The 25,267-nt window shown below is 34.3% G+C and overlaps 5 protein-coding genes across 5 annotated transcripts; 3 read left to right on the plus strand and 2 right to left on the minus strand.

Annotated features, from left to right (window-relative positions):
• The first annotated feature begins 1,528 nt into the window (after positions 1-1,528).
• On the plus strand, positions 1,529-2,464 carry LOC131970433 (olfactory receptor 52B2-like). Its single transcript, XM_059331826.1, has one exon. It carries the CDS (start codon positions 1,529-1,531, stop codon positions 2,462-2,464), a length of 936 nt encoding a protein of 311 aa, XP_059187809.1.
• Positions 2,465-5,257: 2,793 nt separating this feature from the next.
• LOC131969981 (putative gustatory receptor clone PTE03) lies at positions 5,258-6,199 on the plus strand. The gene has a single exon (XM_059331217.1). The coding sequence runs from the start codon at positions 5,258-5,260 to the stop codon at positions 6,197-6,199; it is 942 nt and encodes a 313-aa protein (XP_059187200.1).
• Positions 6,200-10,641: 4,442 nt separating this feature from the next.
• On the plus strand, positions 10,642-11,592 carry LOC131970648 (olfactory receptor 52B2-like). Its single transcript, XM_059332082.1, has one exon. It carries the CDS (start codon positions 10,642-10,644, stop codon positions 11,590-11,592), a length of 951 nt encoding a protein of 316 aa, XP_059188065.1.
• A 7,917-nt stretch (positions 11,593-19,509) lies between these two features.
• On the minus strand, positions 19,510-20,436 carry LOC131970649 (olfactory receptor 13G1-like). The gene has a single exon (XM_059332083.1). The coding sequence runs from the start codon at positions 20,434-20,436 to the stop codon at positions 19,510-19,512; it is 927 nt and encodes a 308-aa protein (XP_059188066.1).
• A 3,728-nt stretch (positions 20,437-24,164) lies between these two features.
• Positions 24,165-24,851, minus strand: LOC131970650 (olfactory receptor 4D9-like). Its single transcript, XM_059332085.1, has 2 exons — positions 24,536-24,851; positions 24,165-24,304 (listed from the first exon to the last, which is right to left on the minus strand). Exons 1-2 carry the CDS (start codon positions 24,849-24,851, stop codon positions 24,165-24,167), a joined length of 456 nt encoding a protein of 151 aa, XP_059188068.1.
• Between the last annotated feature and the right edge of the window lie 416 nt (positions 24,852-25,267).

Raw genomic sequence — 25,267 nt, forward strand, 5'->3', positions numbered from 1 at the left:
ATAAATAATTAATGAATTAAGTCTCTTTTATTAGATATTTTTGACCAGAACTTGAACTTTTGAACTTGACACACATCTCAAATGAATCCTTATGTTCACAGCTTTCAGATGATCTCCACCACTTACATGTGGCATCTATTGTTGACGTGCTATCTCCCCCTAAACATCCACTGCCCACAAGCACCTTAAATGGTAACTGTGAAATAGACCACAAACTTCTGGTAACATTGTTTTTTTATAGGTTAAGATCTAACTTTACCCAACTTTACTAAAGACTAAAAATTATTTTCTATCATTCCTTTAAATGAAAGAAGCTCATGTTGTGATTAACAACACTGGCCATCATAAAAATATGCAAATCGGCATTTTGTAACAGCAAAGTCGTTCAACTTTAAAAAAAATAAAAAAAAATAAAAAATTATATGTTAAAAAAATATATCTATTAATTCTCTCTTGTTTGAATACAGTAAAATCTGCTACAATGGCCTCCGGGAGGCTTCACGGTTGTGTGGAACGAGTTCCCAAATTCCATTAATAAAAAGGTGGCCGTGGCAGCATTAACATTAGCACAGTGTTTTCTCTCCATCTCGAAATGCTTTGCCAATATTATGTCCGAGTCATTATTAGACAAACACAATCAAATGTGTGCCAATATCTGCATATATCTCATTGCTTTTATTTTCAAAGTCGCCCTAGGATGCCCAGAGAAGCACATCCTACTGCTGCCATCTGTCAGGTCACAAAGCCTGCTACCTGGACAACAAACTTGTTTTCTCTTGGTTTTCTAATCTAATAGTGTAGCCCTAAATTAGCTGCAGCCATTCAAGTTTATGCAGCCAGCCAGGGCCTTAAATCAGTGTGTCATCTCAAAGTGTTTCACAGGTTCACAAGTTTGCAACAAGAGCCTCATGTTTTGATTTCAAGAAACGAAAAAAACTCTTTAAAGAACATGTGAAAAAAAAAATCCTAAAGAAATGTCACTTCATAATGACACCAGGATGATTAAAATGAATGAATATTAATCCTGCAGGTTACTAAAGGAGGCGCATGTATGTGCTCATGCTAAATATTTCTGCTTCCTGTAGCTTTAACTGTACTTTAACTTATTTATTTGGGCATTAAAATCCTTATTTTAAAGAAAGTCATTCATACATTATTTCTGGAGAACAAACTTAAGAGGATTTATTACAAAATAAAATTACCTTCAATACCAGCTTTGTGTCAATATTTTGTAGAGGTGTCGGTACTGGTATGGCTGACTTCATAGAATTACTCATATTATCATATTATCACGCTTTGCAGAGCGAATCACAATCCCAGAGGCAAAAGGATGACGTAAACAAGTAATGGCTATGGTTCTGGGAACAATAAATAAAGCTGGATGAGCAGGGAAGTTCTCGCTGCTGATTCTCGCAGCACTACTTTGAAAGTGACATGCTGTGTAACTTTGACTGCTTTAGCTGCAATTTCCAATAATGAAATTTCATCACTGTTTTTCTTCTTATTAATGTACAGTCAGTGGAGAGAAATGGAGAATGAATCTTTTGGGTTCAGCTATGAGTTAACCCTCGACACATTTGTTATTCCACCTGGAGGAAAGTATCCCATATTTTTTCTTGGTATTGTGATCTATTTTTTTGGTGTATTTTGTAACCTGACCCTGTTGACTTTGATCATTCTGAAGAGGAACCTTCACAAGCCTATGTATTTCATCCTGTTCAGTCTTCCCTTCAATGATCTAATAGGCATAACGGCAATGCTACCAAAAGTGCTTTCAGACATTGTCACAGAGACGAATAAGGTTTACTATCCTCTCTGTGTTTTACAAGCATTCTTGCTTCACATGTACGGTGGTGGGCTTTTATTTATTCTTGCCGCAATGTCTTTTGATCGTTATGCTGCTATCTGCATGCCGTTACGCTACAGCTCTATTATGACCCCTAGAGTTGTTATTTGTATCATCGCTCTAGTCTGGGGTCTTGACTTTGTCTTGATTGTATCATTGTTCTCTTTACAGACAAGGCTTCCCAGGTGCAAATCTGTGATTATGAATGTGTTCTGTGATAACCCATCTCTACTGAAGCTCACATGTGGAAACACGGCAGTCAATAATATCATAGGATTATTTAACACAGCTGTCATGCAAGCTTTAAGTGTGTCTGTTCAGGCATTCTCCTATGTGAAGATACTGATCACATGTGTTGTTACAAGGAGGTCTGAAGTAAAGAACAAAGCTGTCAACACATGTGTTGCTCAGTTGCTGATATTGATCATATTTGAGATTGTGGGAACTTTCACAATTTTATCTCATAGGTTCAAAAATATCTCAGCTGACTTGCAAAAGATCATGGGTATGCTTATTTTTCTTATACCTCCGCTTCTGAATCCAATTGTATATGGGCTGTATACAAGTGAAATACGAAACACTCTTCTGAGAGTCCTAAAAAATAGAGTATCCGTCTAAAATGACACTGTGCCTTCTCTGGTAGTTTATAGTGTAAACAATGTCAACTATGCATGGAACTTAATGAAACACAACCTAAAATACCTTTCAACAGTTTTGTTCGTTGTGAGAACAATGCATTTTTAAAATGAAAATACTGTTTCTAGTGTGGCACAGGTTGTTTCACTCTGCTTTTAAGGTGTACTGATTTTTTTTTTAATTGACTCACATACTTGTTTATTATTTAATTGAAATATAGTTGTTCCACAATAAAAAAAGCAGTAGGTAAAAAGGTCAGAAACATATTTTGCTCAGTCAATATTACCGAGTCAAGTTTTAAGTGCTGGGGTTTGCATTAAATAAAGATACGATGAAACTGGGTAAAACTATATGCAGCTTAATGCAAACATAAAAATGTGTTACTTGACTTTGTTACAAGTTTGGAAAAACAAAAATGTGTTTTTTTCATGTGTGTTCCTATTGGTGTGTATAGTGCTTTGTGTTATTTAAACGGTGTATAATTCTAAATGGAGATATCAGTCTCATACTGTATAGTCTAACACATAATACTTCATACACCACATTTACTAAAAGTCTTGTGTACACCTGTCTGATATATTTACCCTGTTTTTTTACTTGTTCTTATTCTGTTCATATTTGATAGTATGTATATATATTGTTTGCTACAAACAAAGTGTTCATATTTCTATTGACATATCATGAAACCTCTATGTTGTTCGGGAAATGTAGCCTAGAATATGTACTGCTGATTGCTGTGTGTTTTAATAAAATCCAAATATTTATATTTTTTATGTTGTTTTTTTAATGGAAAAACACCACAATGAACAAAACAAAATGTATTTAATATTGTTAGTATCCCATATTAAACTCAATTAGATGAAGCTGGACACATACACTCAATAAATATTATATATATACAAAGTAAGAGTTGGGGGTAAAAGGGAGAAAGAAAAATAGAAGAGGGTGCAGTGCAATTCTACCACACATTTTGACATTGATTTTTGCTTGTATTTCTGCCTTCTTACAAAACCTTTTATAGCAGTTAAATAGTTAAATATAATAGAAATAGCCCAGGCACATCATGTTTTGGACGGTGTGGTAATTTGTTCTTAGAAGACTGTCATTACTAGTTAATCGTCTTTTACTCATTCTTGTACAAACAGTACTTTTGAACATGATGCACAGAATTAAACATAGTAAAACCTCTCTGTTGTTTGGGAAATGTTGCCTTTCCCTACTAATAACAGCCTCCCTTTTGACTGACGCAGCAGAGGAGATGTTTAATAAGACAAAAGAAAAGACAAACACTGACTCACAGAAGAAGAGCCTGAGAATGCACTCTGGCTCACACAGAGGAGCATTCATAGCAGATGTCCATAGGAATGTGACACATATGACCCGAGACCCCTAAAATGTGATTTTGGTACATGTAAGTTTCTGTTCAGGTCCAATAGTATTCTTACACATACATATTGAGGTAAAGAATTTCCATACATTGTTATTTCTAATCTTAAAAAATCCAGCGGTGGTTAAAAACTTCCCCGGAAGGGAGAATCTTCAGATTTGGGTGGCATTACACAGTGACTACATCTCATCATATAATCTGAAGTCTGGAATGTTTTAAGAACTGTCATTTATTTGTTTATTTCAAAATACTAACCTAAACAATACAAGATGTACAGTACATTATGAGTAAACAGCCTAAGGATTTAATTTATTCATCAAATTTCAAATAAAAGAAATAGACTTTTATTATTATTACTATTATCATTATTTGTATAATGTATAAAATAGTTACACAATAAATTGTGGTAGGAGTAAATATGCTTGTCTCATTCTTAGGTTTAGGTTTATTTATTTGCACAGTTAGAATGACTTAAAATGACAAAGATAACAAATAGTGTAAAGTGCAGGGAGAGGCAGAAAACCCAGATGGGCCTATTTAAAGCCTCCACCTGAAATTTCATAGTTATAAGAAAGTAATAACAAATTGATAATAGAAAAAAACATATGTATAACATCAACAACAAGTTATAATGACAATAACAAAAATAACAATGTAAAGACAAAAACATGAACATGATATAAAAGTGTAATTTGTGTTTGAATTTTAAAACAGCAGTTAAATGGGCTTTTAGACATCCTTTCAATCATTTTACAGAGATGGAGGTCTTTGCCAGATGGGAAAAGGTATTCCATAATTTAGTCCCTAAATATGACAATGATTTGACCTCTGCATGTAACAAATCTTGGAGGATAAAGATTTAAATATTGACAAGTTGGTTAAGTGTGAACCTGAGAATTACATTTAAAATAAGTCTTAAAGTGCTCTGGAAAGTTTCATGATCTGAACATACCTTATAAATAAAGACACATATTTGAGAGACATTGATGTCATGAACAGTAAGTATCTGAAGTTTCTGTTGTTGTTCTGCACACTGGGCTTTTTTGAATTCACGCTGCATGATCAATATGTTTCTCTCACGATGTCAGTTTGGTCACAACAACTGACGTACTGAGCTCTCTAACCTCATTGGTCATCTTCCTCAGGTTCATCTACATAAAAGAGAGAAGTCTTTTTCATTGCTCTTTGTGCAGTGTGGGTGAGAACAGGATATTATGCTGCAACAGGTATCAAACCATAGGTACATTTGACTCAATACATAGCATTTCATTCAGAACCACTTCTTAAAACCATTTATTTCAGGTGAAGATCCTCCATCAGTTGTTGTGAGTATTGAGGGAAAAAAATTTCAGCAGGGGAGGCAACAACATAGTAAAGACTGTGTAACTATGTCTATAAATGCATCTTCAAGGGAATTACTAACGCTGGTACCACTGGGCTTATCTGCAACAGATATTTATCCAGCATTTATATTCGGCACACTTACCTATCTAATTATTATCTTTTGCAACTTGTTGGTATTAACAACTATTGCTGTGAGTAAAAAGCTGCACAAGCCCATGTTTATCCTGCTGCTCAACCTGCCTATTAGTGACATTGTTGGTGCTACAGCTTTTTTCCCTCATGTTCTTTGGAGCATTGCTACACAGAATAGACATATTTCCTACCCTGGATGTATTACTCAGGCTTTTCTGGTCCATTTTTACGGTACAGGAAACATGTTGATCTTGAGTGCCATGGCTTATGACAGATATATTGCAATATGTTGTCCTTTGAGGTATAATGCTATCATGACTTCACATACTTTAATCAAAATTATTGTTTTGATATGGCTTGTCAATTTCTCATTGATGTTTACATTGTTTATGCTGGTTGCACGTTTCAACGTTTGCAGAACGAATTTAGTGGATTTGTACTGTAATAATCCATCTATGGTGAAACTGATCTGTGAGGACACCACAGTCAACAGCTTCTTTGGAATATTTACTATATTGGTGATTATGGGCATCCCACTGTTAGTGATAATATACACATATGCACAGATCTTGCGCACATGTGTCATGACTAATCAAACAGATGCCCGGAGAAAAGCCATTCAGACATGTGGTACACATTTAGCTGTTTTCTTAATCATGCAAATTAATACTACCTTTACACTCATTGTTCATCGCATGGAGGGTGCATCCCCGTACATCAGAAGGGCTCTTGGTGTGTCAGTTTTAATATTTCCCCCCATTTTGGACCCGATTATATATGGACTGAAAACTGCAGAACTGAAGCAGAATATTATGATGTTCCTAAAAAGAAATCTGGTCTCAACCAAATTGTGACCAGTTTTACATTTTGCTTAAACATGATTAGATAAATTATGCCCATGCTCCACCAATCCTGTATATTATGAAACTGATTTCAGAGTCTAGTGTACATGTAGGCTCTCCACTAACGACAATATGCAATGTATTACTGCACTGTGGATTTGTTACACATCTCTGATTTGATGATTATTAGTCCTGTAAAATATGTTGTACATTTCTCCATATAATGCTCATGCTCATGTTTCTGTGTATTTCTCAGCAGTTTACAGATAAGCAGCTTACAATGCCTTTAAAAAGTATTCACCTTCCTTGGATTTTTCACCCTTTTGTTGCTTTTACACATGAAATCATGGTCAATATAATCAGTTTTTTTGATAAGAATTTGCAAAAAAAACAAACATCTTTAATGTCAAAGTGAAAACAGATTTTTTTAAAAATAGTGTCAATTAATTAAAAATATATAAGGTAAAGTAAATGATTGCATAAATATCCCCCCCTTGAAAGTGACTGAGCTGATTCAACAGTTCCAGCTAGTTGATGCCAGCAGTGTCACAGTTAGTGAAATAGAGATCACCTGAGTGCAGTTGATGTGTGGCTAGTGATTTTGGCAAAAAAACATGTGTCTGGGAGGTCCAGTCTCTGGTTCATTACTATTCCTGCTACAATTGCAACATGAAGACAAGAGAACACTCCAAGCAACTCAAAGAATAGACCATTAGAAAGTATAAGTCAGGAGATGGCTACAAAAAAATTTTCCCTCACTGGACATCCCACAGAGTTCAGTTAAACCATCATTAAGAAATGGAAGCAGTATGGCACTTGTTTAAATCTGCCTAGAGCTGGCCGCGCTCACAATCTGAGTGACTGGATAAGAAGTAGACTGGAGAGAGAGGGAGGCCAACAAGACACCTACGACCACTCAGCAGGAGCTATAAGCTTTAGTGGCTCAGATAGGAGAGACTGTACATACAACAAATGTTTCCCGGGTTCTTCACCAGTCGGAGCTGTATGGGAGAGAAAAAAAGCTCATGAAATCTCCCCTGGAATTCAACCAAATGTATGGCAGACTCCAAGGTCAATTGGAAGAAGGTTCATCACCACAAACGCACCATCTCCAGTGTGAAGCATGGTGGTGGCAGCATCATGATCTGGGGACGCTTCTCAGGTCCTGGAAGGCCTGCAGGGCAAGTCTTCTTCTTGTCTGGTCATAGATAATCCTCTATTTTTTTTTCTTGAAGAATCTTTTTTGTGTCTGCAGTGAATATCCTAATAAACTCCAAAGAAGTAATAAAAAAATCAGCGATTCTCAGATTAATTTGATCTATTATTGAATTGTATAGGATGCGTGTACTGGGAGAGGGAAAACCATTTTAGAGAGGATTAAGGGAGATCAAGATGATATTGATATTTTCTCTGGTAAAGTGGACAAATCAGAAAACAAATAAATCGTAAACATAAACATTGTATCAAGGCATATAAATATAGAGATTTTGTGCTGCTACACACTGTGCAGAACAATCTCAAGACTTATCAGGATGTTTTTCATGTCATTCATGTTTATGGGGGAAAAGTAGCTTTCATGTATGGTTATACTTAATAATGTATCTATCTAATTATTGTCTTATATAAGTGAAAAGATACAATTATTTTAGGCATGTTTAAAGGGGAATTTCAATGTTTTACATGTATATAAAGATGGAGGATGATGATCTGCAGATACTCAGTGCATTGCCTCTGTGCGCTGCCTGTAGGCACCTACATCCTTTCAGACTCAAACTTAGCAAAGTTGTTATCTTCCCACTAGATGCCTGGACAGCATTAGCGCCTGCTGTTCACAATTTTCCTCACATCACATTAGTATGGGTCAAGCTTCTAGGATGCATTAAAAAAAATACAAAAATACAATTTCTGCTATGAAAATCATCTTTCATTAGATCTGTCTGACTCCTAAATTCCAACTTCTTTCAAAGCTCCACATGCAGTTTGTAAAGTGGGTTTTATATTAAAGGGCCTAAGCAGGAATAACCCTGATTACATCATTAGGGTCAGGGTGTTCTGCATTAATCAGTCTACAGCTGTGTCTTCTCTCATGCCACCACTGGAGGGTGCCAAAGGTGATCTTTGGGTGCAGTGAAGTTGTGTTCAACAACACATAATATTCATGAGGTAATACTAAATACTCAATTTGATAATAATTACAGTTTTGTGTTTAACAACCAATTCCAAATTGTCTATTCTTTTTTCTTTAGCAGTTGCAACTATTACTATTTTTTATACAAATAAATTCACCAGTGTTTGCCAGTTATGTACTAATTTAAAACTTATTTATAAGCAATCTTCTGTTGCTTAAAAATAGGGATTTATGTTAGTAAATGATCACCACTGCTATTTTTTATTCATACACTTTAATTATAAGCAATATGTTAACAAATAAACCCTATGAATCATCTCATCAGTGTGCTGAACATACTGATATATTTTATTACCATTTATTTTGTTATAGCGAGATCCTCTTAAAGCTAACACCTAAGAAATTTAAAGTTTGAAATAAACAAGAAATTAAAACATCTCTTAAAAGATTAATTTTGAGTTACACGAAACTTGATGTGTGCACAGTAAAACAGAAGAGATTAAACCTTTTGAATTAAGACTTTAAAGATAAGATTATAAAATAGTAAACAACATAAGTAGGACAATCATTCTGTTTTTATGAAACATGAAGGGAAGTAAGGAGGTAAATCAAAGACTCAGAGTGATTGTAGTTTGATTTAAAACATTGAGGAATGTCTTTTCATTCAATACAAGCATTGTCAAAGTTGCACTTTAAACAGAGGTTGAGGTTGTGTTCAACAACACATCATATTCATTTCTGTGTTATTATTGTTTGACATTAACTTACAAAATGAAAAATGAAAACTTTTAATGATGACATTCCTGATGTGTCTATCAAGTGTAATGAGGCTTTACTTTACCACAGTATATGGGAATGTGTGAGTATAAAATCCTTTTGGCAAGATATTATTATGATTGATAAAATTTTATCAAAGAAATAACAACTGGATGATACGCTGTTTATTTTGGGTATATAGCCGGCTAACTGACACTTACAAAGCCTACAGTTTAGATTTGTAGATGTGCATATTACAAGCTTAATGTATAATTGCTCCTAATTGAAATATGTTGATGGGCCAAGATTTAGAATTTGGATTAATGAAATGGCATCAAATGTGTCAAAGGGAAAAAATGATATTGTTAGATGTAAACAAAATGTTTTTGATGGTATCTGAGGACATTTGATATATTTCCTGAGACTTCTTAAGAGCTGAACAAATTGTAATTCATGGCCGTTTAGAAATGCCTCTTTATTCATGGATGCCCATAAAGTTGGAATAATTTTGTTTACAGACACAATCCTCTATTAATTGTGTATTAATTTTCATTGTGATATGTTTGGAAGAGATTGATTAATAACGTTTTGAGAAGATATAAAAATATATATAACGCACATTGTCAAAATCATTTCATGGAAAGAGGTAAAAATATTTTATTCCGACTTCATGAGCGACTGTGTATTTTTGAAAACTTGCCTCAAGCAGGCCTCTTCGTCCAGCTGTCTGACTGAACTAGAAAGTCCTCAAAGAACATATATTCCACAATCTACTTAAAAATATGATTATTATTATTAATAATAACCATAAATAATAATAATAATAACAATAATAGTAAACCATAATAATAATAATTCCTATTAATTTAAAAACAACCAAAAGTCTTTTGAAGTAATATCTGTATCAATAATTAGTGTGTTTAGGTTGAGCAGTGATAGGGTCACTAATACACGTATTATTCTTTAGAAAGCCCCTTGTGATTCACTGCCATAACAATCTAAAGATAATCTTTATTGTAAAGCAGAAGACTCCAGGGAGCTGATGGATGTTCAGCAAAAATCCACCCTATAAAAGGTGATTATCATTCTGAACTTCTTACCAGTTGGTCATTGCCAGTATTGCTCGCTAGTGATGATGCACTACATATTTCTCATTTATTCTGCTAAGAAGTGAATGACTGTACTGTTTTCTGTCTGTTACTCAGTTAATTTTGTTCTTTGCGATTCATTTCAAAACTATTCATCCAAAAGATTATAACTTGCTGTTTATGTACTATATATGATATATGATGTGGGATGCTGAAACGAATGTGGGCTCAAAGTGGCATGGACCTATTAAGGCTTTACTTTGGTAAGTTTTGTCTTCTGAGTGAGAATTTATCATTTGAGAACTCAAACATGACTGGAATTTTCATTTTTTACACAATTGTCTCTGTATGCATGTCTTGTCTAATAAGTCCCTAGTGTTCTTGCTAAATTGATGTTGTGTTTGAAATAGTTATGCTACTTAAATTAAACTAACATTTAACTTAAATTATTTTTCAATTTGCTGAAGAGAAGGAGCATAAGAATGGGCGACCTGTACAACACATCGTCTCTTATAGTGCTAAATCGCTTTAATTTCTCCGATGAAAATGTCTTTCCTACATTTCTTTTTGCAACTCTGAGCTATCTGATCATACTTTTCTGCAACCTTATTCTAATACTCACAATTGTACTGAACAGATCTCTGCATCAGCCCATGCATTTAATTCTGCTGAACCTTCCTATCAACGACCTTATAGGCAGCACAGCATTCTTCACACAGGCCATTAAGGACATACTGACAAACAACAAGACGATGCAATACTCCACCTGTGTTACCCAAGCTTTCTTTATCCACATCTATGCATGTGGTACAGTGTTCATTCTCACTGCTATGGCATATGATAGATACATTGCCATATGTTTGCCTTTGAAATACAACACGATTATGACTAATGCTCACATTATGAGAATTATCACAATTGTTTGGATGAGTTGTTTAGTTGTAATAGGTGTGCTCTTTTACCTGCTGTTGCGTTTACCCCGCTGTCGATCTGAAGTGACGCATCCCTACTGTGATAATCCAACTTTGTTGACTTTGGTCTGTGCTGACACAAGCATTAATAACATTTATGGGCTTTTTACGGTTGCTATTACACAGCTGATAGGTAATGGGATGATTTTGTACACATATCTCCAGATCCTTGTTGCATGCTTCAGATCCAAACGATCAGACACGAAAGCCAAAGCTCTGCAGACATGTGCTACACATCTAGCTGTTTTTCTCTTGTTGGAGTGCCTGGGTCTTTTTACCATCATATCATACAGAATAAGAAACCTTTCACCACATTTAAGGAGGTTCATAGGGGTTTTAACTTTGGTTTTCCCCCCAACATTGAATCCAATCATCTATGGACTGAAAACAAAAGAAATTCGAGAAAAAATTGTGCATTTTCTGTTGAATAAGTCCTTTCAGCTTCAGCCTGTAGTAAGATAAATCTTTTTATCTCACTACCTTATAAATACATTCTTTATTTCTAAATGTCTTTTCATTGCCTTTTTGTTAATGTAAAATTTTTGACATCAAATAATACATATAAAAAATAATGTTTATATGAAAATAATGAAATAACACAGGATTGATGACTATTTGACCACGGAATGCACTTGTCCTGTTAATGATCACTGCTATTTCATTGTTTGATGAGATTTGCTGTTTGTTTTAAGGCTGTTGTTTTTTTCTTTGGCATGCAATTTTTCAAATTGTTCATTTAACTTCATTGCTGTGTTTTAAGCTGCTTGTACATACATGTATAATGATGGTTAAATAAAAATAAATTACCACAGGAGACTTTGTTTTGACTTATTGTTGTAAGAGGTAATACTAAATACTCATTTGTCATTTGTCATTTGTCATAATTATTATAGTACTGTGTATAACAACCAATTTCAAATTGTCTATTCTTTTTCCTCTAGCAGTTGCAGCTATTACTATTTTTATACAATTAAATTCACCAGTGTTTGCCAGTTATGTACTAATTTAAAACTTATTTATGAGCAATTTTATATTGCTTAAAAATAGGGATTTTTGTTATTGAATGATCACCACTGCTATTTATTTATACACTTTAATTATAAGCAATATGTTAACAGATAAACCCTATGAATCATCTCATCAGTGTGCTGACCATACTGATATATTTTATTACCATTTATTTTGTTATAGAGAGATCCTCTTAAAGCAAACACCTATGAAATATAAAGTTTGAAATAAACAAAACATAAAAACATCTTTGAGTTACGTGAGACTTGATGTGTGCACAGTAAAACAGAAGAGATTAAACATTTTGAATCAAGACTTTAAAGATAAGATTATAAAATAGTAAACAACATAAGTAGGATAATCACTCTGTTTTTATGAAATATGAAGGGAAGTAAGGAGGTTAATTAAAGACTCAAAGTGATTGTAGTTTGGTTTAAAACATTGAGGAATGTCTTTTCATTCAATACAAACATTGTCAAAGTTGCACTATAAACACATTATAATAATTTCATGTCACTGTGTGTATTTAGAATATTAATACAGCAGAGGGCGCCACCAGTACACAGTAAACTCATTCATACCAACAAATGAACAGAAAGAACAATAAATGAACTGTGTGGATTTGTTGCATTTTATGTGATTTGCTGCCCTCTTGTGTCCTGAACGAGATAAGGTAACTAAGAGCCAGTTATTTTATTCTAAAGCACACTATAGTAACAGTGAACTAAAACTAGCAATATAAACTGAGCATGGAGGAATCATGTTTTGGTAAACTCAGATAAAACACAAACTTAGGGAAAGGGAATATGTGACAACAGATATGAAACCACATAAAACTGAAACTTTGCTGTTTGACATTGTGGTGTGTTGATCTGCAACCAATTACATCATTACACTTATGTAAAGAACTTGAATTACTTAAAAACTAGTACACACATGATAACAGTACAGTGTGCTATCTTTGTTTAGACACTCTTTGATTAAATGAATGCAGTCTAGATAGTATAAAATTATATTACAACTTGATAGTTGGGTAATATTAATGATCTTGGTGTAAAATTAAGTTTAAAGTCTACTTAGGAACCACTAATAATCTATCAATTATACAATGTATCAATTTATTTTCTGTAACCCCTCAGTTTCATCTGATCACCTTGCAACCATCATTTTTCAACAACCACAAAAATAGTGACATATTAACAGATACAAAATGTACTTGTATTATTTATGTTTGACAATGACAACCGTATCAATTAGGCACCATAGTAAACCTGGAAGACACAAGTGGACAATAATATTCTTCAGTGTCCAAAGGGCACAAAAGACACCAGTCAGGGCCAGAGTGGGACTCATTTTTAGCCCAGGGATTTTCATGCCTTAGACCAGGGATGGGCAACTGGAGGCCCGGGGGCCACATATGGCCCGCACCCTCACTTGAAGTGGCCCTCAGTACAACTAAATGCATTTGAGCATGAAATCTTAAAAGTGCAGTGTAAAAATGCACAAAATTACTTCTTGCAATTAATGTTGGTCTGCTGTTCTTGCACTGAAAAAAAAAGAAATCACAGTAAGTGGTTATTTTTTATTTGCTTCAAACCTTTTGTTTTCCTATCTATACTGTTAAACATGCATTTGAGCATGAATATGTTAAGTTACTGCACTGTAAACATATTTAAAATTGCAGTTTCATCATATCTGGTTAAGTGCATGGTCCTGTGGTAGTGTCGATGAAAAATGATGGCCCTCTCCAGCATTTAAGTTGCCCATCCCTGCCTTAGACCAGCCCACTTTAGTAACTAATAATATAATTATAACCTTAGTTTATAAGTCTGGGATAGCACACTAATCTCTATAGCCTTGTTATTCACACTTCTTTCTAAAACCCTATAAAACTAACTTGACACTGCATTTAACCATTTTTTCATATTGTTTCCATCCTATTACATTTCAGTTATTAGCTTTGTATATTTACTATTCTTCTTAAAAGCATAATGTGTCATGTGGGTTTATAAAGTGTTTATATTGTAATTAATGTGATCATGTTTGATTGTTCACACACTGATACAACAGCTCCACTGTGCCTTTCACAGTGAAAGCAGGAGTCCCTCTGGACACACAACTAGGTCCTGGCTCTGCTTTTGACACTAAATCACATTTAAAAAAATGCTATAAATTTTCTTCCTCCAAAGCTTTCTGATCAAGCCAGTTTTAATAATATCGTGCAAAATCATAAAGTTATCTCTGGGAACTTTTCATATAGAGAAGGTCTACACTGTACTTATTATAAAAAAGTCTTGTTGTCTTATATTCGGGTTGTCCTATATTCAGGACAATACGGTATTCACTCAACGATCAATCCTACCTGCCCACTCTGGAGTTTTGGGCTCATGACTGCTGATGGTACTACTGGCTCACTGTCACTGTCAACTAACTGGTCTAGTGGCTGCTGACAGGCTACAAGACGCAGTGTTTCACACTTAGGTGGTGTCACAACAAACTATTTACAAAGCACTTATACGTTATATGTCATAACATCACATCATTGAGTAATTTATTTTAGTGTTTTAACATAAAGTGTGCTCAGTTTGACACATTTGGCAGAATCAGTTTGTAGAGCTTTTCTCTTTTGCTTCAAGATTTGCCAATAAAAGTCAAATATGAACATCCCTTCCACTAGCAGTACATTACCACTGTATGGTGCTTATGTTCATATAAGAAAGTTTTTGACAAGGAATTTGGCCTGAAATCAGAGAAAATGGGAGCAGATGTAAATAAGAGAATAATGTAATGTTACAATGCAGTATTAGACCGACCGATATTATTGGTTTAACCATATTACAGGCCTTTATCAATTGCATATCGGTATCAATTGGTATTGGCATATCTGTTGTCCAATATGGGGCAATAGGCCTCAGGGCACCTCAAGAGAAGCTACAAAACATTGGTAAGGAGAGGGACATCTGGAATACCTCGGTTGAATGGATGGATGGATGGATGGATGGATGACAAATGACTGACACTGAACATAGAGTACTGATGTTTATTTAGCTATTTATTGTTTTTTAAATGTATTTCCTATTTCCTAATTTTTCTTTTCTTTTTCACAATGTAATACATTGTATGTATGATTTATAATAATGTAGAATAATGTTAAATATTCTTTCATAGAGTTGTTTGTGCAAAGTTGTGTGCAATCCATCTTGCAAAGTTCTACTTTCAATCCATTTGATCAATGAATCAATTAATTTGAAATGACACTTCATTTAATCAACCATTCTTTAATCATGCATTCATTATTTTATTTTATTAAAACATTTTCTTGCACTTTATTGCATTATTTTATTATTTTACAATATCCCAACCATGTCATATTAAACAACAAACAAAAAGTCATTGTAAAATCCTAGTCAACTACTGGTCATAGGGTCAAGACAGAAGTAGAATTATATTATATTGAATAAAAAAACATATATGAAAGCTTAGAAAATGTAATAATCAGATGGATATCTTTTTTATTGCAGTTAAAATACATCATAGTTACAAGGCTGTTATTCCATCCATTCAGACTGTAGCTTGTTTGGGCACAAAGGTGGAAAATCTGGGTGTACCACAAAGCACCAAACTGGGCAGAGGGCAGCTAATAATGTGTTGAATTAAAAAAAAAAACTTAGACTTAGAAGACTCTACCAACATACCAACATAATAATTTTATATTATTAATTATAATTGCTTCTGATAATGTTTACCAGCATCTGACTACAGTTGGCTGCAGGGATGTCGTCACTCATCAGAGGATCTTTGCTCCCACTGAACTTTGTTACTAACATTTTGTTGTTGTTACAGACTCATGGTTACATATTCCTTCTTTAACTTTGCTCATTAGGTTAATGACTTCTTTGTTTACAAAGTGTTGATAGGAAAGATGTCTCACTCGAAGCCCTCCGGAGTTATGTATCCTCTCTCCTAAGCTCTGATAATGAATCTCCAAGGATTTGGTGACACAATGTTGTAAACAGCTACTGTTTTGTTTTTGCAACATTTCCAACAGTGACAGACATGTGATCTTGTAAATGTTAAACAGTAGTTTTTCTCCAAGTTGCATTTCGTACATAGACTTAGAGAGCATTAAACACTTTAATAGCCATTGAAATGACACTGGAATATCTAACTTGAGTAGCTGTAGACAACTCACCGTATCAAATTGGGGCAGTCCCTGGCCTAGAGGTTAGGATTCGGGCCCACTGCTCCTTGCATGGTGTGTTCACTTGTGTGTAAAAAAGGATGGGTTAAATGCAGAGGTTGAATTTCCCCATTGTGGGATTAATAAAGTAATCTTCTCCTTCTTTTTATAAATGACATGATCAACTGAACTGAAGTAAACAAATCAACATTACTACTATAACCGCAGTACTGTCACTTTCTACCACTTTTTGTTTATTCACTCTGCAGGCAATTTCAATGTTTTCTAGCAACATCAAATCATGAGGATTGTAATATTTATAACCCTAAAAAGCCAAAAAGCAGGAATTATGTATTAACTTACTGCATTGTGGTGTCAGTTTCACAGAATTGAAGAGTTTGAGCACCAAGGTTATAAGAGTTTTGGATTTTTCATTAGTTTTAGTTTTAATTTCATTGGCAATTTTTGTTTTCAAATTCAGTTAGTTTTAATGAGTTTTTAGAATGTATTTGCTAGTTTTAATTAGTTTTTATTGTTTGGAAAATGCTTAGTTTTAGTTTGGTTTTAGTGTTAGTTTTAGTCTTTTTTGTAATGGGGTATTTGTTGGGTGCCAGATTCAATAAGGTCACAATAAATGTTGCCTTTATTTCTTTTGTCTAATCTATCTTAGCCCCTACGTCATAAAACCAAATAGATTAAATAGATTTCATATCAACCAAAAAGGTTTATGTATGAAAAAAGTTGGCAAAGACGAAAACTAAGGACATTTTCACTATAATTTTAGTTCGTTTTTAGTTAACCACAAAATACAGTTTCAGTTAGTTATCGTTTTTTTAATTACTCTAGATTTTATTTTTATTTCAGTTAACAAAAATATTTTTTCAAATCTAGTTTTCGCTATTTTGTTAGTTTTCGTTAACTATAATAACCTTGACACACACACACACACACACACACACACACACACACTGCAACTGTCCATGTCCATATGCTCCATCATTCCAATGTCAAATAGCCATAAACTGCCAGAAAGCAAAACAGTTCTGCAGTTTAAATGCTTAGAGGAATGATACAACTATGTCTCACTTAAATGTTTTCAATTGGTCGATATAAAGTTTAAAGAAAATTGTGCCATTTACCCCCTTTTGAGTTTCTTCTACTTCATCACAATTTAGTGGTGAAGAACTATATCAGCCATGTACTGAATTTGTCAGAACTGCATCATAACAGGCATTACGTATCATCAATTGATTTATTAATTGTTCATTATACAGCCCAGGCAAATCTCAACACATTCAACCCTTACAGTTTGTTGAATTTTTTCTTTTACAATTCATTTTTTATGCCACTAATATATCTTTAAGTTATCCAAAATAATTAAAAACTTAAAATCAGAAGTTAGCCAAATCTGCTTCCATAAGTAAGACTAAAGGAATAAATAATATAATTTTTTGGTACGTTTGTTGTTTTTACGTTTGTTGTGACAGAAAAGAGCATACAGTACGCATCTTTTCCAATAGTATCTCCTGCTTTCCTACACTGCATTTATGGTTAAATGAATACAGTGCATGAAAAAGAACAATACATTTCTGAACTGTAGTGGAGTAAAAGTACAAAGTAGCATAAAAAATACTTAAGTATCCCAAATGCTTTAATAAATTACTAGCTTCAGTATATATACTATGTACTATGTTATTAGAGATGCTTTTCTTCTCTCTTTCTGCCAACCTTTTCAATATATTCCGCTCTCTCCTGTGCAATCCATGTTTCTCCACACTGCTCATGCCTGCACAACCACACAATGAGTGAACAATGTGTTGATGTGTACATGCATGCAACCAGCAGCAAGTGATGATATCATATCATATAGTCTATTATATTTTGCTTTAAATTTACCCATATCAGTTTGCATTTTTAACACTGGCCTTACACTCCAGGCCAATCAGCTAGCCAGGCTTGCTCACCCCTGGTTGTAATCAGAGAAAAAGAGGGCATGACATAGACAGGGTGAGTATGCAACTTTGATTGCATACTCATACTATTCACTATGTATGATCTAAAATTTAGTAAGTAGTGCATTTATCCAGTATATGGATTTTGTGTACTCAAGAAATACCATGATATCCTATACATTTCAATAATCTCCGGGTATGCGGCGTTAGCTGTATTATGTACATACCCCTTGTAAAGCTTGAAATTTGGTAGCAAAAAAAGTTTCCTATTCCTTACAAGTGGCCAGGACACACAGGCTGCATGAGCAGCGCAGGTGCATTGCCCATGTTAACATCTTTGAGCAGTCACAAAGCAAGCTAATCTCCTACCTGTCATCTCAGCTGCTCCTAATCAACAATACAGGTCTGAGTGCAGTGCACAGCAGATATTTCAGTGAACAAGCTTTTATTAAATAGTTTCAGTTTTGCAAAGAAATTAAGCATGATGTAATGTAATATCAATAGTAAAATTAAAAAATTATCTTGGGATTTAGTGATTTTGATTCACCACCCAAACATAATTATAACCAATATCATAACATGCCAGCTTCAGAGTTTGCTCGATATGTGCTTTTATTCACACACTGTAAACACAAAAATAAATCACAGTGAAACTCATAATATTGGTGATATGTCTGTCACAGAAGCTGTGTCATACAGAGTTTGGAATATTTTGTTTTCTATTGGGCATTATTGGCCTTAGTTTTCCAAATATGAATTTTTATTAAACATTGGTGGGACATGTCCTTAGTACAATCTAGTTCTAATAGTAGAATACCATCAAAATCACATTATGCATTCCATACAGTGTGGTTTTACAAAAGTGTGTAGCTCAGCTAAGTTTTTTATTAATCTAAAACAGATATGCTTTCTAAGACATTATTACTATTAGTATCTTTCCCCTACATGTGCCGAGAAAAGATCAAATTAGATTTTTTTTTTCCTTTCACCAGCAGCTGGCAGGACTGACGTCAACAAAGAGGACGTCAACAAAGAGAATGTCACAAGCTATGCAGATGTTAGTTTAAATACAGTGCATTTACATGAAAACACACACACACACACACACACATATATATATATATAGACACACATACATAGCATACAGTTTAATACCACAAAAGTAGCATTTTGGCATAATACCTTGACCATAAAAGGATGCAACATCTATAGTACAGTTCAAGAATATAATGACATGTCTCAACTATTTTGGAATATCTTAAGAATCTTAGATTTGATTTCATTTGTTCTTAAACAGTACACCAAAGGATTAATAAGAGGTGAGCCAAGGATGGCTGCTAACATTAAACCATGGCGAGCCTCAAGAGATAATACCACGCCTAACCTGGTCAACATCACAGAGATAAATAATTGAGAGTAATAATATATTACCACAATCAAGTGACTCGAACAAGTGCTAAACATTTTTTTCTTGTCATTATTTGAGGACAATTTCACAAAAACTATAATCCAAAGGTATGACAGGCAAATAAATGTGAAAGTGAAAAATGAAAGAAAAAATGCTATGATGGTAACCAGATTGAAATAGTAAGTGGGGTCAACACAAGTAGTTCGTATCAAGGCTGGATAGTCACAGAAACTGTACTTCAGCTTCAAGTGGCAGTGAGGGAGAGGAAGCAGAGTTTCAGGCATGATACTCACAAGACCACAGGAAGCAACCCACAGGATATATGTGAGGACAGCAGTGCGCACATTTGTTACATAGCTGTGGTACTGAAAGGGAAAACTAATAGCAAGCAATCGATCAAATGCCATAACAGCTAAAGCAAACATCTCCATCACTACTGCGACATGGTAAACAAACATCTGAATAAGACACGGCACATAAGCTATAGTATTAGCCCCGGCAACTAGAACTCCAATCATGGTTGGACTGCAACTGGTTGAGTATATTATATCAACAACAGCAAGGTTGCAAATCAGAAGATACATTGGTTTATGTAATCTCTTGTCATAAACAATGAAGAGGATGTTTAACACATTGGCTAGAATAGCTAGAACATAGATAATCAATATAACAACACCAACTACCATAGGTCTCTTGGTTGCGTCAAAACCACCTATAATAAATTCTGTTACTTTGATTGAAGCATTCTGCAAAGGCATATTCAACACAATATTAGGATACACAAAGTGCACAGAAGACGTTGACTTTTCTAGGCAAAGAGGAGGTCATTAAGATACATTGTGAATCATAATTAGCTAGTTGCTTTCAGATTCTGCAAGTTCTACAACTCTGAGTTCTAACAAAGAGCAATGAAAATAGACTTTACCCGAGAGCTAAGGGTTTTATGCCTCCCAGGATCAGTAACTCGTCATTGTGCAAACACATAGTCCAATCACATCGCATATTATAATGAAGGTATCAGGGCGAGCTGAAGCCAAAAGAAAAATGCCATTCTGAAATCCCATATTTGATGGACATGTAAGTTAATTTATAAAAAAATAAAATATATTAAAAATAAAAAATATATTAGAGGCATCATTCTTTCCAGGGAGACTCAAGCTATATTATGAACCCGTTTTTTTTTTTCCTGTCCGAAATTGTTGGATGTTTAAAACTAAATGTGACCTCTCTTTGTGTCAATCACAGTTACACACTGAATGCAAAACTGTCAACTGTTGTTAAAGTTTTCAAATCAGGTAAAAGTTTCTGTGTTTGTCACACTCATCAAAAGCCTTTAGTGTAGTTTTAAAAATTAGAGGCATGGGAAATGCAAACTTCATAATCCAAAATGTGAATACAAGCATTTATGTACATTTACAAGTCATATGCACGCGGTACTTTTGCTTTTTCCGGAGGCCATAGCGGGCTCACTTTTAGGAATACACTGGAGATACTGGTATCATATGAAACTAGAAGAACTAAGGAATCACCAAGTATGTCAGGATATCGTGTCGGGAAGGTGTCGAAACAATGTTAGGCTATTTTTTTTTTTATGTTTCATGGTGATTTTCAAAGCAGTCGTGACAGAACAGCAAAAAGAAACTAGACTAACTAGACACTTAATGACATGTTTATTTGATAACTGACTGTTGTCGCAGACAAATTACAAAAAAATTAATCCACTCTCTGAAGTGTTTATCTTTTTGTAAAATGGAAATGTTAATGAAAGGACAAAAGTGGCTTTCTGTTACTCAAATTTGTTTTGTTCTTTTTCTTCCATCTTTAAACATACTTGTTACCACACTGAGTATAGGTTTCACCATCTATGAGGATTAATGTAAATGTTAATACTAATCTGCTACTACTATTATTATAGCAACCACATGCATACAGTGTCTAACAACTTAAGACATAAAACTCAAAAGCCAACAGGCTTTACTTCTATGTTTATAATTTGTTTGTATCTTTATGCTGTAGTCAACCGCCCAGGTTAAACACATGCTACTGTATGTGCTGAGAGACCACTATTACACACTGGAGACATTACCATTACCTCCTCAGTATCAATTTAGGTACACATTTGATTTTGCTCAAGTATAATTGTTTACTCATGTGGGATTTATAACCCATTATTATAAATTAATAGTTCTTCCAATCAATCATACAGCATTTCCCCATTGACCAATTTAATGTTAATAACTGAATTTGTTTCTTGGTAGGCTTTGCCAGTGGAAGTCTCTTGCGTGCATGCTCTATGGACCCAGCAGTGTGTCTCACAAGAGAACCACGTAATTTTATCTGCGTAAGTCGAGCTTTTTTGGCTTCATAGTCACTGAGCAACTCTGATAGGAATGGCTGCCTCTGACAATGTATCCAGTTCACCTTATACATCTATCGTAATAAAGTGCAAATCATGTGCATCTAAACACATGGAGCAAGAGAATAAAGTTTAATTGTCGTTTCTAATATCTTACTTCATTTAGCTTTTTCAGATCACCCTGTTCTGGGTGTTGGAATACACAATAAAGTAAAGTTACAACGAACTACAGCAAGCTGAGCAGAAACCGCAATTGGTGAATGAAACATCCACAATTAGTCTTCATTTACTAAACACATTTTTAAAAAATCTGACACAATTTGATATGAATCTGTCATTTAGCTCTATACCATGTGGAAATGACCATGGCCTGGTTTAAGTGCAATCCACACTTAGATATTTAGTTGGTATAAGAGTAGTTTAATGTGTGTTTAGTCACTGTGTTTGAGCAACAGAAGATGGAGAGTGATGATGAAGTTGTATTATTGTTATAGTGTTGTTGTGTTATTAAATGTAGTGTCTCACACACATATATTTGATGCATGAATGCATGGTAAAATTGGCAAGCTAGCTGCTTGATGAGTGGATTTGGGAACTTCTGGGTATGTATCAAGTGTGAATAGTGTGTGGATCCTAAAAGAGTGAAAAGAATGTCTCAAAATGACGTAATTTGAAGAAGAAACAAATGTGTCTTTAACTCGATCCACAAATGCAGATTCAATACTTGACACACAGAATAGCAAATGTACAAATTTAGTTTCATGAGAAATACCCAAAAACTTTTTTGACAGTACACATTACAAATAATATTTATAACTTGACATATTAGTACAAATCGAAGCACATTCATTGAAATGGCAACGGCAAATCACAAACACATTTGTAAATCTGAATATTTGTGTATTATGCCATGTGCATTAACAAAGATGTCTGACATATTTTTCTCCATAGTTATCATCCTACCTAATTTCTACCAATTAAGATAATAATACTATCTTATTAATGTCTAATAATAATTTAGATTCAATTGCTCAGTGGGAAAAGACTGTGTGGCATGTACTGTATGGTTCTTTGATAGAACTATTTTTTAAATAATACTATTGGGTTATAAATCTAACAGGACTTGGGAGTATACAAAACTCCAATGTGTACCTAAACAGATATTGAGGAGGTAATGGTAGTGTCTAGGGTTTAATAGTGGTCTCTCAGTACATAGCATGAGTTTAATCTGTGTGGATGGATTTACAGCATACATTTATAGCGAATGATAAACATTAAAATGACAGATATCATGTGTAAATAACAAAAGTTGATGTTTCCAAAACACTAAGAGGAAAGATTTGGTTCAACAGAAGATACTGCATAGTGAAACTCAGTATTTGGAATATGTAAATTTTAGGGAAAACAACATTGCGTAAAACTGTTATGAAATGAGAATTCACTTTGGTTCAAAGACACACACAGAGAGGCTTCTACTTTCACAGGCACGCTTTAATCACACAAGACACTAATTAGCTTCCTCTTGGAACTCATTTGTGTTGTTCCTCTGAGGATCATAATGTTCTGAAAACAAACAAGTTCCTCTACCTCCATGACAAAAGTTTCTGATGGCAATTTTGTTTTTAAACACAACTGCAATGTTTAGATTGTCCATTGCTTTACGAGATGTTAGTTTTAAAGCAATGAAACTTTTCTTCTTTTTTTAAAAAATGGTAACCATCTTAGAATTTCAGCATTTGCTAATTATCACTAAACACAAAGTACAAGTAAGGTTAAGTATAGGCTTCAGTATTGCAGAAATTGGGTTGTAAAGCAAAAAAATACTGGAAGAAAAAAAAAATCAACATCATGCTCAAGAGTATTACAAAGGTGTAATCCCCTCCTTTATGATGATGCTCGGAAAAGATCCATTTTGTTTTTTTTGTTTTTTTTACCAGCAGGGTTTATTATAGATTTTATGAACTCCTTCAATGGCATAGAGTTTATTGGCATAAAAGAATGGTCAAACAGTTTAGAAAATGCATGGATGAATATATTTTATAATTCGAGCATAATACTTTGACCATAAAAGGACAAAAGAATACTACTTTTATAGTAAATTTAAAGCTCACAAGAATTTAATTTAATCTCTCAACTTTTTTTGAATATCTTAAAGATCTTATATCTGATTTCATTGGTCCTAAGACAATATACCAAAGGGTTAAAAAGAGATGGACCGAGGATGGCCCCGATCATTAAACCATGGCGAGCATTAAGAGTTAATACCACACCTAACCTGGTCAAGACAACGTTGATAAATACAGGAAAGTAATAACCTATTACCACAATCAAGTGAGTCAAACAAGTGCTGCCCATTTTTCTTTTGTCATTATTTGAGGACAATTTCACAAAAACCAATATCCAAAGGTATGACAGGCAAATTAAAATGAAAGTGAAAAATATAATAAAAAATAATATGATGGTAACCAGATTGAAATAGTAAGTGGGGTCAACACAAGTACTTCGTATCAAGGCCGGATAGTCACAGAAACTGTACTTCAGCTTCAAGTGGCAGTGAGGGAGAGGAAGCAGAGTTTCAGGCAGAAGAGCCACAAGACCACAGGCAGCAACCCACAGGATATATGTGAAGACAGCAGTGCGCACATTTGTTACATAGCTGTGGTACTGAAAGGGACAGCTAATAGCAAGCAATCGATCAAATGCCATAACAGCTAAAGCAAACATCTCCATCACACCTCCCACATGGAAAACAAACATCTGAATAAGACACGGCACATAAGCTATAGTATTAGCCCCGGCAACTAGAACTCCAATCATGGTTGGACTGCAACTGGAGGAGTATATTATATCAACAACAGCAAGGTTGCAAATCAGAAGATACATTGGTTTATGTAATCTCTTGTCATAAACAATGAAGAGGATGTTTAACACATTGGCTAGAATAGCTAGAACAAAGATAATCAATATAACAACACCAACTACCATAGGTCTCTTGGTTGCATCAAAACCACCTATAATAAATTCTGTTACTTTGATTGAAGCATTCTGCAAAGGCATATTCAACACAATATTAGGATACACAAAGTGCACAGAAGACGTTGACTTTTCTAGGCAAAGAGGAGGTCATTAAGATACATTGTGAATCATAATTAGTTAGTTGCTTTCAGATTCTACAAGAATATCTCTGAGTTCTAACAAAGAGAACTACAGCCAACAATGGAGTTTACTTGTGC

Source organism: Centropristis striata, chromosome 4, assembly GCF_030273125.1.
Source record: "Centropristis striata isolate RG_2023a ecotype Rhode Island chromosome 4, C.striata_1.0, whole genome shotgun sequence".
Lineage (NCBI taxonomy): Eukaryota > Metazoa > Chordata > Actinopteri > Perciformes > Serranidae > Centropristis > Centropristis striata.